The 13202-nt window shown below is 49.3% G+C and overlaps 6 protein-coding genes across 6 annotated transcripts; 5 read left to right on the top strand and 1 right to left on the bottom strand.

Moving 5' to 3' along the window:
- Positions 1 to 580: 580 nt before the first annotated feature.
- On the bottom strand, positions 581 to 1629 carry VE01_01262 (uncharacterized protein). The gene has a single exon (XM_018270787.2). It carries the CDS (start codon positions 1591 to 1593, stop codon positions 715 to 717), a length of 879 nt encoding a protein of 292 aa, XP_018134351.1. The 5' UTR covers positions 1594 to 1629; the 3' UTR covers positions 581 to 714.
- Positions 1630 to 3777: 2148 nt separating this feature from the next.
- Positions 3778 to 4696, top strand: VE01_01261 (uncharacterized protein; the record flags this gene model as incomplete). Its single annotated transcript, XM_018270786.2, has 2 exons — positions 3778 to 3918; positions 3970 to 4696. The coding sequence occupies 2 exons, from the start codon at positions 3778 to 3780 to the stop codon at positions 4147 to 4149; spliced, it is 321 nt and encodes a 106-aa protein (XP_018134354.1). The 3' UTR covers positions 4150 to 4696.
- An 838-nt stretch (positions 4697 to 5534) lies between these two features.
- On the top strand, positions 5535 to 7249 carry SPE3 (putrescine aminopropyltransferase). Its single transcript, XM_018270785.2, has 4 exons — positions 5535 to 5708; positions 5921 to 6249; positions 6306 to 6543; positions 6783 to 7249. Exons 1-4 carry the CDS (start codon positions 5678 to 5680, stop codon positions 7058 to 7060), a joined length of 876 nt encoding a protein of 291 aa, XP_018134353.1. The 5' UTR covers positions 5535 to 5677; the 3' UTR covers positions 7061 to 7249.
- A 325-nt stretch (positions 7250 to 7574) lies between these two features.
- VE01_01259 (uncharacterized protein) lies at positions 7575 to 8574 on the top strand (the record flags this gene model as incomplete). The annotated part of the gene is made up of 2 exons (XM_018270784.1): positions 7575 to 8012; positions 8071 to 8574. The coding sequence occupies 2 exons, from the start codon at positions 7575 to 7577 to the stop codon at positions 8572 to 8574; spliced, it is 942 nt and encodes a 313-aa protein (XP_018134555.1).
- An 849-nt stretch (positions 8575 to 9423) lies between these two features.
- VE01_01258 (uncharacterized protein) lies at positions 9424 to 10728 on the top strand (the record flags this gene model as incomplete). The annotated part of the gene is made up of 2 exons (XM_018270783.1): positions 9424 to 9717; positions 9781 to 10728. The coding sequence occupies 2 exons, from the start codon at positions 9424 to 9426 to the stop codon at positions 10726 to 10728; spliced, it is 1242 nt and encodes a 413-aa protein (XP_018134556.1).
- A 1290-nt stretch (positions 10729 to 12018) lies between these two features.
- PMP3 (plasma membrane proteolipid Pmp3) lies at positions 12019 to 13186 on the top strand. Its single transcript, XM_018270782.2, has 3 exons — positions 12019 to 12266; positions 12393 to 12527; positions 12601 to 13186. Exons 1-3 carry the CDS (start codon positions 12250 to 12252, stop codon positions 12620 to 12622), a joined length of 174 nt encoding a protein of 57 aa, XP_018134557.1. The 5' UTR covers positions 12019 to 12249; the 3' UTR covers positions 12623 to 13186.
- The last annotated feature ends 16 nt before the right edge of the window (positions 13187 to 13202 follow it).

Below are 13202 nucleotides of genomic sequence, written 5' to 3'. Positions count from 1 at the left end.
TTCCACCCGTTTCGTTCTAAAAGTTCTCCTTCTTAAGACAAAATTTCCACTCATTATCCTCCTCTGATTCTGCTTCAATAAGGCTACCGTGAACATGAACTATGTCGATTTCTACACCGAAACGTTCTCCATATCCCAAATCAGTGTTCGGCACGGATACCAATATACCCTTGGTATCCGGGTATATACCCGAGTATATACCCTACCCGTCGATATTCTAGAGTATCCGGTGTATCTGGGTATATACCCGGGTATATGCCAAGAGTAGCCAAGCATCGCTAAGGCTTCATTTTACAGACGTCGTCTCGACGATATGCTTAAACTATTGCCTTATAAGCATACTAATATCCTTAATATCTAATTATTACCTATTACTTAGGCTATTTAGTAGTTCTAGTAACCTCTATAGTCTTAAAATGAGTATTTAGTAATAATAGTAATATTACTATAAAAAAGTATAATAAGCTATTACTACTAAAAGCTTCATTTTTATATGCTTTTATTCAGCCTCATGTATCCGGGTATATACCCTACCCGTGAGCTTCACGGATACTACCCGGATACATATCCGCCGAACACTGTCCCAAATCCTTGCAACCCTCGGTTTAGAAGCCTCCGCCCAAACCCATCCATTTTTGTTTCTACCAGGCACCATCGTGACTGCTGTTCAGTCCTCTCCCGTTATATCAAGTTGAAATCTCCCAAACGGACGGTCTATTTAGGTCTGGTCGGAACAGCCGCAATCTGGACGGTTTCGCTAAGTTGCGGCTCCAAATTCCGGTTTACCGATGCCAGCAACTTGCAAGGAGTTTCCCAGTTGACGATATAGTGCACAGCTTTGCATCTAGAATCGGCAGAACAAGCATCAAGACAATCATCAAACCCATCCGCAGTTAACCTAAGCTGAGTAAATCCCCTGGTTCGTTTGTTGCAGTAAATCTTGTAAGTCCAATTTCCGTGGGTGACTGTTTTGTTGTCCTTGGTGGGGCACTGATTCAACCCATTCTGCTTCTTTTGCCACGCATCTTCTCCTGCTTGGCAGGTGTTTAAAGAGTTCTGGAGAAGTTGGCTGTTGTTTTCGCAAGCTTCAATCTGAGTCCCACAATCAGCCTCTGGGCATTCTGGAGCCTCTGGGCATTCTGGAGCCTCTGGGCATTCTGGAGCCTCCGGGCATTCTGGAGCCTCCGGGCATGATGGGGCCTCCGGGCATGATGGGGCCTCCGATTCCTCAGCCCTACGGTAGCTCATGTACACTACTCGAGTTCTGCTTCGCAGCTCGGGCTGGCTAGAATGCTCGACTAGGGAGCATGCAGAACCAGGTCGAGCGCTCCACATGCTTCCGACACACCCATCGCTCTGCTCACAGCCAAGGATACAGTCGTCCGGGTTCCTTGCATAGTGTCCAACGGCACGGACTGAGGTGGGTGAGGCTTGATCGCAATGGTAGGTTACAAACAAGCCAGGTTCGATTTCGACTTCTTGGCCATTCTTCGCGGGGCACAACTGATCATAGCCGTGCGAGGCGAAGGAAGATTGACCATTGCAAAGGCTAGCCAACAGGGGAAGGGCTGCGAGGAGAATTTGAAAGTTCATGATGATTAAGAGCTTAGTCAAAGTGCGCTATAGTTCTGAATGAGATAAAGTCAAAGCAACTTGATTGATGTTGCTAGGTGGTGGAAATGAACGACATATTTATAAATTTTGAAGGGACTGGCTAATGCCTGCTTATCGCCTTAAGCCGTCTTGAATGAGTTCATCGCGCACTACGGATAGTACCCGGGATCCCTTATTTGTCTTGCATGTCTCCAACCGCGGCCATTTTAGTCCATAGGAATATCGACGGGCATCATGAATTACCCGGTGATGTTCTACTGTCTTAGAGCACATACATTAAATCTGGCCTCTATAGGTTGCGTCTAACTGACTCGACTGAACCTCTAGTCTAAGGCAAACATCTCATAATTTAGATCGGAAAACGCTTCCCCAGCTTAGCAGAATGTGGAGGAGATAGTAGTAGTGAGACTAGATAACCCACGAACTCAACACATACATAAAGCAGTGGCCAATGATTCTGGATCATGTGATGCCCTGAGCACCCGTTGTTTGACTCGGTGATGCACCTCTTCCCGGCCCCGGAATATTGGGCGACTATCTCAGGGGTATTTGCAGGGGCTCAACCCTACTGTGATGAATGAAAAGGTAACACATCGCCTCTAGAATTTTGCGATTGATATCAGTAGTTGAAACCCGTCTGTCTGTTTGAGACTACAGCGATGTTGTCAATACAGCTCGGCCCTGATCCTGACTTTACCAGGCCCACCTACGGACCATACTGCACCTCTAAGAGGTCGGGATCGCCAAGTACTACCCTGTGACAACAATTCTAATTATGAAACTAGGTTTTATAACTACGCTGGTTGAAGGCTGGAAAGTTACCAGCTGAACTGAAGTGTCGGCCTTGCGCAGTAGCTTGCATTAAATGTAGAGCACCGACTTTATGTCTCGATTATAGGGGTGTTAGATAACAACCTGTAAGCGCAACTTCTGATTAATAAGAAACAGGCCCTTGCTCTCTTTCCCTGAGACAAGCTGAAGAGCAGGGGTCCCCATGATGTAAACACACTTTGAGAGTCTCACATTAACGTAATTCTACAACGTCAAATCTGATATCAAATCCGCCAGCACTGTGGCAGACTTGTGAGCTTTCTGGGAAGCGGTGTGATATTGAAGGCTAGGCCTAGCTGAAGTGAGACCATGGTCCTGAAGACATGAAACATACATGTGAGGAGAAATCACGCCCATCTCCAATCCAATGAAGTTAGTCTTTGAAATGCTCTTCTTGCTCGGCAGTACAGCTACTCAGTTACAATTGTCTACGGAAGCCATTGATTTGTTCGAATACATGTCATTCGTCTCGCGGATGGCTGCGATCTTCCCGCATCGATCGATCCGTTAGCGCCTCTGCGACTCGAGCCCACCAGGTAGAGCAGTTAGTGGAATTACTCACTTATCTTACGTGTGTAACTTACCTCTGGCACCATTAATGTTAAACATTGCTTAGAACGACTACCGATGAATAGGCTAGAGTACACCTTTCCGGATGAAAATACCGTTCAACAGATTGAATGATAGTTCTTACTGGGCGAGGGTGAGATCTACATGTGGAACTGGATTGTAGCATTATGGACACTAACTGTCTCCTAAGAGTAAAGATCTGCGATGCCACTGCATTGCTGCCATCCCACTATGAGGAATAGACACAGCTAGAGATCTGCCATCCACCACGTCAATTAGGCTACAATTCCGATACACGATTAACGTGGCTAGTCGGTAGACTCTGTAACTTGCGGACTGTTGAGCAAAACGGGCCCTAGAGTACGATTATCCGCAGTATGTTTTAGAGGAGTTTTACAGATCGGACTGGCTGGGTTGATGATGGAAAAACTCATCGGTCTACACACATGTCGGATTAGTTGAGCTTGGTTGCAGAAGGGAATGGCAACAAAACTTGGGGCAGGGACACATATTGGTCAAGGCGGAGCGCGTACAACTCATCGATCTTTTGGAGTCTGGTAGCATCTTTCGCTAACATGGTGTGCACCAAGGAGTGGATCGAGGAGCTATAGATCGTGTTTAATTTCAGTTCCTGGTAATTTTTTTTTTGATGTCGCTGGAGTGTAGCGAAGAAAAGCAATTATCCATCACGTGTGAGGTGAAACACTTTCAGGTTGACTGAACGGTTCCATCTCTGTAATTATGTTGTCTCGTTCAATCATGATGGCCTCAAACATTGCTTCGGCGGACCCGCCTATGGCACTTGGCCGTCGACAGGAATTGCAGCAGCTTCGCATCCCGTTCCGTGTTCTCCCACATGAGATTCTCTTTACGCCAAGGTTGGGAAATATCATGAGTAAGCAGGTCTGTTGTTGCCACACATGAATCTTTAAGTGCAAATTCTGACATTCTCAGCAACTGTGCAACTACGTGGATGGCCTACTGGATGAACTTGCCCATCAGTATCCCACGACCGTCTCACCCCAACCAGGTGTGTGGAAGCTCGTCAGAGACAATGTCGACGTAGACTTGGACAAATGGGACCCTTCTAGTCTGGAGCTGGACAAGGCTCTTTTTATTACTTCAATACATTAAAATCTCCCGTGCGATTGTTGCAAGCACGACTGCAACACGCAACGGATCGTGGACGTGGGACAACGGGATGACGTCTGTCCATTTTTCGGATCGGGACGCATTTGTGCTTGAAGGCTATAACCACATCCTTGTAGTCCTTCGTTGCCAAACGAAGCTTAAGATATCAAACAAGAAAAAGAGGATAGAGGAGACAAGCCATACCGTATTCATTCTAACGACATACACAGTGCAAGACTTGCTGAGGTTGATACGGGCCAGCAATGTTTGCAGCATCTTTGTAGAGTCTCACGAGGATAACTTACGTTGGAGTGGCTCGTCTGCAAGCGAATTAGGCTGGCAACACGGCACTGTACTGAGACTAGAACTGTGGTAGATGGGAATGAGCGACACGGCGAACGTTCGCAAATCTAGGTGTTTATTGTATAGGGGGCCGTTAGTGTATTCGCGACTGAATTTGTTTAAATGTAGAGTTAGGTCACTTTGCCAAAGACTTAAGCTGATATGGATCTTAATAGGGGAAGTGAGATTAAAAACTATAAACAATGACGCTAGATACTCCTACCTCCTCCCTATCTAATTAATCCTCCTATCTACCTAATTAAGGAAAGCTATAATACTTATAAGTGATTCTATCTAGTTATAGGACTATAAGATAGTTCTATGAAATTTCTCTATATAGTTTTACAAATATATCTAATGTTCAAGTTAGACGTTATAGATTTAATACTCTATAGGCTTATTAACTCTAGGTCTTTTAACATACTTTCTTACAAAGTGCCTTATTAAGTGGCTAGGACTTTAGAATAAGATAACCCTCTCCTAAATCGTTAGGTTTAGGTTCTTAAGATATATAAAGTATATAGTAGGCCTCTTATCTATTATAAGGGCCTAGTAAGTAGAGTAGCTATATACTATAGAAGGTAGTATATAACTATATATAGGAGCCCTTATAATCATGATGGCTAATAGGTGGTACCTTAAGACGAGTAGAAAAGAGAGAAATGGAAAGTAGAAAGTAGACCATAGGGACTAGGAACTAGGGACCGCCGTTTAAAGGGTGACCGACATGAGGCTGTAATGAGATCTGTGATCACGTGAATTTGGGTTTAGCATGGAGGTAAAGGGTGCGTAGAACAGGAACCGCGCCCTGCCAAATCTAGCAGCTTCAGCCTCGAGAAGTGGCTTTATTATATAATCGTAGTTTGTTTGAGGTTGTATAGCGATTATACAAGGCTGCCAGCTGCCCTTAAACCTGGCTCTTAGCATGGGACCTACGTATCTGGGCGGTACTAACCGCAATAAGTGACAGATTTGGCGGTGAGCCTTGTTCTGCCACAAAAATTCTCCCCCGCACCTACAAGCGACCCGTAGCACAAACAAATCAACCTCAACCTAGCTTGGGTACTAAAGGTCAATCACAATTGCTACCAAATTACTATCACGATTTAGGCCCTACTCCTGTCGCCTTCTACCATATTCATCGAAGAGTATTTTGCTGGCCAACCCTTTTTCTCACTCAAGCTTCAAGATGTCTGAAATCACTCACCCCACTATCAAGGGTAAGCTAGCTACCCCTCCATTGCCATGACGAACATGAAGTTTTCGGCCGTCCCGGGTCTTGCTCCGAGGTCGTTGGCATCAGAATCCGATTTCCTCGAGTCTACGTCCCAGAGATATCCTTCAATGGAAAACCTCGGCGATGCTCTCATAACTACCCCGCACTTGTAGCCTTGCTACTGACGGAGCACACCTGCTAACGAAGCTCACACAGATGGATGGTTCCGCGAGATCTCCGACATGTGGCCCGGACAGGCCATGACCCTCAAGGTCAAGAACGTCCTCCACCACGAGAAGAGCAAGTACCAGGATGTCCTCATCTTCGAGTCCACCGACTACGGCACCGTTCTCGTTCTCGACAACGTCATCCAGTGCACCGAGAGGGACGAGTTCGCATACCAGGAGATGATCACTCACTTGGCGATGAACTCTCACCCAAACCCCAAGAAGGTTCTGGTCATCGGTGGTGGTGATGGTGGTGTCCTCCGTGAGGTCATCAAGCACGACTGCGTTGAGGAGGCCGTCCTGTGCGACATTGACGAGGTAAACCCCGACACAACTACCCTGAAAACAAGGGCGATTAATCTTACACCCTGCAGGCCGTTATCCGCCTCTCGAAGAAGTACCTTCCAGGAATGGCCATCAGCTACCAGCACCCCAAGGTCAAGGTCCACGTTGGAGATGGATTCAAGTTCCTCGATGACTACAAGAACGAGTTCGACGTCATCATCACTGACTCCTCTGACCCAGAGGGACCAGCCGAGATGCTTTTCCAGAAGCCATACTTCCAGCTTCTGTTTGGAGCTCTCAAGGAGGGTGGCGTTATTTCTACACAAGGTTGTACGTTCTCCTAGGTTTGCGTGCTTTTATCGCTCTCGTTTGCCAGCCGATTTGGCGACATCGTGTGTTCATATACCGTGCCGCCGATCAGTACTTGCTTCACTTGATACTGTTTGCATTTCTGGTTTCTGCGTTCGTCATGTATTGCGAAACTTCTAGAGGCAACCTTACCACTTGAGCTCTGCTAACCTAGGTATCCCCATATCCATTTCACAATGCTGACTGAGACAAAATAGCTGAGAACCAGTGGCTTCACCTGCCATTGATCACCAAGCTTAAGAAGGACTGCAAGGAGGTCTTCCCCACTGTCGAGTACGCCTACACCACCATCCCCACCTACCCCTCCGGCCAGATCGGCTTCATGATCTGCTCCAAGGACGCTACCCGCGACATGAAGACCCCGCTCCGCAGCTTCACCGCCGAGCAGGAGGACTCGCAGCTCCGCTACTACAACGCGGACATCCACAAGGCCAGCTTCATCCTGCCCACCTTCGCCCGCAAGGCGCTCCAGTAGAGGAGGATAGGAGGAGGGTTTGATTATGATTTGATGATATCGAGGAGGATATATAACTGGCTGTTGGGTGTGATTGCGCCATGCTGATTGCCATTTTTTGGCGTAGCTTTGATGGGCAAGTCTGCGTCTGCAGCATCGGGTAGATATCATACTTTGACTAAGCGGGATGAAAGCAATATTAGAGTTCTCTCCCAAGAGTGTTTGTGATTCTAGGTTCAGTGCCGTCATATGTGTTATAGTAATATTGATACAATCGGGACGCCACAGGACAAGATAGGAGAATGGACGGAGCAGTATAATATCCTCGCATCCCAGCCTCATTCACGCGGATATCCGCTTGTAGATTGCGTTCTTCATCGGCCATCCACACCTCTCACGTCCTTCTCCGGCCACCAGCATGCAGACACCAAACAGCCACAGGCCGTACATATACCAACAGCCCCCCTCCCACAAACCTTAACCTCTTCCAAATTCACCCAACCACCTCGACTACCCAAAAACACAAGCACCCACAATGACAGTCCCCCGCCAGCAAGACGCGCCTCCCAACCCATCAGCTATCTCCACCGCCCATGAACCCCCCACAACACCCTCCCTGCCGAAAGACTACAAGAAAGTCGTCAAATCTCTCATTCGCCGGCGCGACATAAGTCTAGAAGTCAAGATCGACCTCTGGAAGCGATTTGTCGAGTACGAAGCCTGCGTGGATGAAGAGAGCCATAATAATGACGAAGAAGAGCCTGTCTTTACCAATACCAACGCGACAACGGTGGGTGAGATTGGGCCGGATGTCGAGATGCCGGTTCCGTGGATGGAAGACATGCCGAACTTTGGTAGTGGTAATGGCGATTTATGGTATCATGGGGGGGATGGAGATAGCGGGTATGAAGGGAATGGGAGTCATAGTGTTAATGGAGTTGAGCAGGTCGAGGGAGACGAAGCTATGGATGATGTAGCGTCTACAGAGGTGGAGGAAAAATAGCGACGGTGCCGGGGAATCTGTTGAACAGGAAATCGCTACTACCATCAGCAAGGGTAACAACCAGGAGAAGGACGACGGAGATAACAGCAATGAGAATGGAAATGGAAATCGCAGCCTCGACGCCACAGCTCCCATCTCGGGGGCAGAGAACATCGCAGTCGTCACCTCCAATGGTAACCAAGAAACCAACACCGACGTCGCCAACACCACCCAACACCCCGACCCCCACCCCAACCTCTCCAACCCACCCGACCTGCCAAACAACCCAACCACAACATTCACCCAAGTCCGCTCCGACATCCGCTCCTACTTCGCCACCCTCGCCGAGCGCGAGCGTCTCCTCGCCTCTCGAGAAAAATGGCTTGCTAACCGCGCAGAAGCGCTATGGAGGAATGCGCAGGTTTTGGCGGGAATATTGGGGAGGGGGGTTGATAGGAAGGAGAGGAAGAGGGTTATGAGGGAGTTTGGGGGGGATGATGGGGGTGAAGAGGAGGAGGAGGAGAGGGGGAGGAAGAGGACTAGGCGGGTTTAGGGTGGGGTGAACAGAGCGTTGTTCTTTCCTTGTATGGAGTTGGGGTGGGCGTTCTTTCCTTGAGAGTGTTGTGGCTTGGGGGTAGGGTTTGGATGGGAAGGAAGGTGGGTGGATTATGGGTCGTTCTTTCCTTGTGCAGTGTTCTGGCGGTGGATGGGCGTTCTTTTCTTGATTATGGGTGTTGGGTGACGCATGGTTGCCCTTTCCTTTGGGGTGTTATGAGTGTGACTTGGAAGGAGCGAGAGGAGTTGGATGATGGGTCGTTCTTTCCTTATGTGGTGCTTTCATGGCGAATGGTTGTTCTTTCCTTGTTTGTTGTCCGTTCTTTCCCTCAGGTGTAATAGGGTTTGGCTAGGAAGGAGCGAGATGAATCGGATGAAAGGGTTGTTCTTTCCTTATGTGATATTTCGGCGGCGATGGGCTTTCTTTCCTGAATGTTGTGATTATTAAGCCGTGGATAGTCGTTCATTCCTTCTTGTATGATAGTCTCTATCGATGGTGGTTCCTTCCCCGTAAGCGTGATAGTAGTCAGGGGATATGGGCTGGCGGCGAAGGTTAGTCAGGAGTAGTAGAATCAAACATCAGGCCATACCATAGCATTGCAGTCACGCTGCGCGCTTGTGCCTGTTTCCCCCCCAGAGTTTCGAGTGGCAGCGGGCTTGTCCTGACTGCCCACATTCATGAGGTTGTATTCTGGATCGTGCATAACGCCTCAACGTCCACTCGAACTTTTGCTTGCATTTATCAAACGGATATATATTGCAAATATTATCATATATATTTTGAACAGACGACGCATACAGACAAGGAATATATTCACGGCTCTGTCTAGCATCACTTGAAACTATCATGGGCATCTCCAAGCGCAGCCGCGATAACGACGACCAACTCCACCCAAACGACAGCAACCCAAATCATAAGAAAATGAAGACGAAGACAAGCATCCTTCAGAACAATAGAGATATACCGCAAACCACGACACAACCCGAAACCCAAAAATCCCTAAACTGGACAAGCCTAGGTGAGCGAGTAAAGCTTAGGCACGGCCATACAAGCGATGCGTCTGTGCGCAGGGACGTTGATCAGTTCTCAGATTTCGACCAGAACGGTACTTTAGTCGAGCAAGTTGATAAAGAGACAAAGGTAAGGCTACCTAACCTTAGATATGAAAGTGGTGGTGCTAGAGTCGTTACTGACGCTTCCAAGGTTTCGTACTCGACAGTCGATGAGGAGAACGAGAATGGCGCAACAACCACTGGCGAAGCACAAATACTCGGCGACGAAGCACTTACAACGTCCGACGATGAGGGAAGTGATACAACTATCGATGCGCGCACAGATGGCAGCAACGAGGATCTTGTAGCCACCGCGGAGGCACTTATAAATATCGGAGAAAGGCATGCAGTCCCCAGCGCATCACCTGAGAGAGCTGCAGAGGCACTTTTACTCTTTGCCGCCCACGACATCCGCGCAGCCTCTGAGGAGGTCGTTGCCACAGCTGGATCGTACGCGGGGGCTAGTGGAGGTTGCACAGAAACTGGTGAACAACGGACTACCAACGAGCCCCAAACGACACTTGAAGTCCAGCTCGAAGTGCAAGTTGCTGCAGAAACACTTGCTCGACTCCACTTAACCAGGCCAGCAGAAGCGCACGATGTGATAACTGCAGATGACGAAGCAAGCGCAGCACCGAGTACTTGGAAACCTAGAGTGGCAAGGATATCAGCAATCATAGCAGATGAACCAGGCCCATCTAAGCCATTCGGAGATTCAACCCAAGTGGCATCAAAAGCATATTCCCCTTCCCCATTGTCGGCATCGACAACCCCATCAGCATCAGAACCAGGACCAACACCCGCAGAAACTGCAGAAACCGCCCGCCTCGCTCGCCTCGCCCACATCGACACCCTCATGATCCCCCGCTGCCCCGTGCAACGCTACCTCCTCGGTCTCCAGCATACCTTAAACGCCAAACAGACGATATACAAGTGGGAGGGCTGCTGGTATGGGCGGGAGGGTTGGCGGCGCGAGATATTGGAGTGGATGCAGCTGGAGAGAGAGATCAGGGGGATGGGCATGGGGGAGTGGGAGAACGTCTGTGATTTTGAGGATGACTGGGAGGACGTTGAGGATGATGAGGACGCCGAGGGGTGATGGGTGAGGTGGAGGTTGATGTGACAGGCGGTGGTTGGGATGTCCGGCATTTAGAGATGAGATGGAGATGCGACTGGTGGTGTCGATCTCAATCAGAGGTGTTGATGGATCTGGGAGTCAAGGGAGACACACTATGGTCTAGAGCGTGTTGATCGACGAGCACAAGCGACGGCGCCAACATGTGCGCGCACACGTTGGCGACCGCACACACACGCCGCCAAGGAGGTCCCATCAATATTATCAACATCTCTATTTCGAGATGCAGGAGTTGACGAGTTCTTCCTCCGCAGCAGACACGCGCCCAACATCTCCTTATCCTCCTGACCCCATTACCGCCGCCATAAACCCAGTCCGTGCACGCACCCACTGGGCGCCAAGCTCCTAGCTGTCGGCGAAGGCCGTGGTGACGCGCGGATGTGGCTCCGGTCCGCAATTTGACGTGTGGCTCGGGGAGTTGAGTGGCGTGGCGCAGGCGGACCCCATAATGCCGCAGCTTCACTTTCAACTCGCGCACGCAGCGCCACATATCAACAACATATGCATGTGAAATGCCGCCGGGACATGCAGGATACGGTGGGGCTGGGTAGGGCGGAGATGGAGCTCAATTTGGTGGAGGCTGCGCGCTTGGTATTGCAGTTAGGTAAGCTGGTGTTTCGGGTACCGGCACATATTTTGGCTGGGCGTTTAGAAAGGGAAGGGAATGCTGTTTTTTGGTGGTAGTTAAGGTGGTATTGTTTGTGTTGGGGCTGTTGTCTGTTGTCTGTCGTTGTTGTTATTGTTTGGTTGTTGTGTTGGAAAATCTAAGTCACAGTGTCACTACTAGACGGCACCTACGTTATGAATTACCTGTCACTTTCTTGGATAACCATGACAGAACAAAAGTAATTTAGAGAACAGTATAGTACAGTGCAGCAAATTATTAATAGGCATTTCGTCAGAGACTCGACCCGGAATCAAGATCCCTTCTAGTAGAAACTAGAAACTAGAAACTGGAAATTCCGTGTATTGCATAATACGCACAACTATTTTTTTTCAACAATAAGCCAAAAAGCCAAGTCTCTACGTAAACATATGATCCCCCCAAGCTATGACGTAATGACGTCATAACTGTGGCGCACCTCACTCCCTGCCACCTATCTGCCACCTCTCACTTACCACCCCACCCTTCCCGCTTCTCTTATTGGTCCCATCGCCACGCACAGACCAACTAATCCCAGTCAGCCCATCACCCCTCCAAGCGGTGACGTTTTACTGTCCCCCCCGGCCAGCCTAGTCCACCTCGCACCCCCCCCCCAACCAAAAAAAAGTAGATACAGATTTGGCATGCGCCATACTCTCGTCAGTGCTACCCGATCGACCAACTGTTGCGTCCTACTTATAAAAGACGTTTGCCCCGCCCTCTCCTACTTTCTCTTCTTCAAGACAATCACAAACTATTCACAGTAGCTTCAACAAGTAACAAACACTTCATCAATCGACCAAACACCAACAAACGAAAGTTAATTCACACAAACCTTCAAAATGGCTTTCACTGCTAGGTACGACCCTCCCCTCTGCGCAGCTTCAATTCACCAGCTCTTCACCCAGAACAGCTCTTGAATTCGAAGCTCCAAACCCTTACCTCACTCTCACTCTGAACCCTCCAAACTAACACCCCCTACCAGCGACATCTGCAAGATCATCCTCGCCATCTTCCTCCCTCCCCTCGGCGTCTTCCTCGAGCGCGGCTGCGGCGCCGACCTCCTCATCAACATCCTCCTCACCATCCTCGGTTACATCCCCGGAATCATCCACGCCTTGTACGTCCTCCCCCCACTCACCTCCTGCACCTCGTAAGCACTGCACAGCACAGCCAGCTAACAAAACTCACAGGTACATCATCTTGAAATACTAAGCGCGTCACCGCCCCGGAGCACCCTCCCGCCTGTCTCCCTTCTCTCTCATCGCCCTCCACAATGACAGCGCGCGCTCCGCCTTCTTCTTCTTCTCCTCCTCTCATCTGAACCGTCTCGTCTCGTCACAGCATGCGCTCCGACCCGACTCAACCACCACCCCTGCGCGGCACATTCTAGCCGGAAAGCTTGGCGACTCGACTATCCAGCCCAGCCCAGCGCGCATCCCTGCGCTGAGGCTGGAAGGATACGAAAAATTGCCCAGCTGCCCAGTCTTGACGTAATGCGCGGTACTTGAACGAACCCTGGTGGATAGCTCGGGGGGGCCGGACCCTGCGAAACGCATCGGCTCGTTTTCGGTTGGGGACTTGATCTCTCTCTGTCTCTTTTTCTATTTACGAAGTCGTTTTTTTGAAACCAGATTTTTAGTCTACGGACGCTGGGATTTGCACTGCGCTATGAGGGGGGTCGTTGTTACACACGCACACGGGGTGTGTGGATGTGGGGGAGTCGGAGAGAGGGGAGTTGGTTGATAGTTGAGAAATTTAATACATGATGATTCCCCCATTACATTACGTTTCC

This window comes from Pseudogymnoascus verrucosus (assembly GCF_001662655.1).
Source record: "Pseudogymnoascus verrucosus strain UAMH 10579 unplaced genomic scaffold scaffold_3, whole genome shotgun sequence".
In the NCBI taxonomy this organism is placed as follows: Eukaryota; Fungi; Ascomycota; class Leotiomycetes; order Thelebolales; family Thelebolaceae; genus Pseudogymnoascus; species Pseudogymnoascus verrucosus.
Note: the sequence above shows the minus strand (reverse complement) of the source record. Positions and strands in the feature narration are given on the sequence as shown.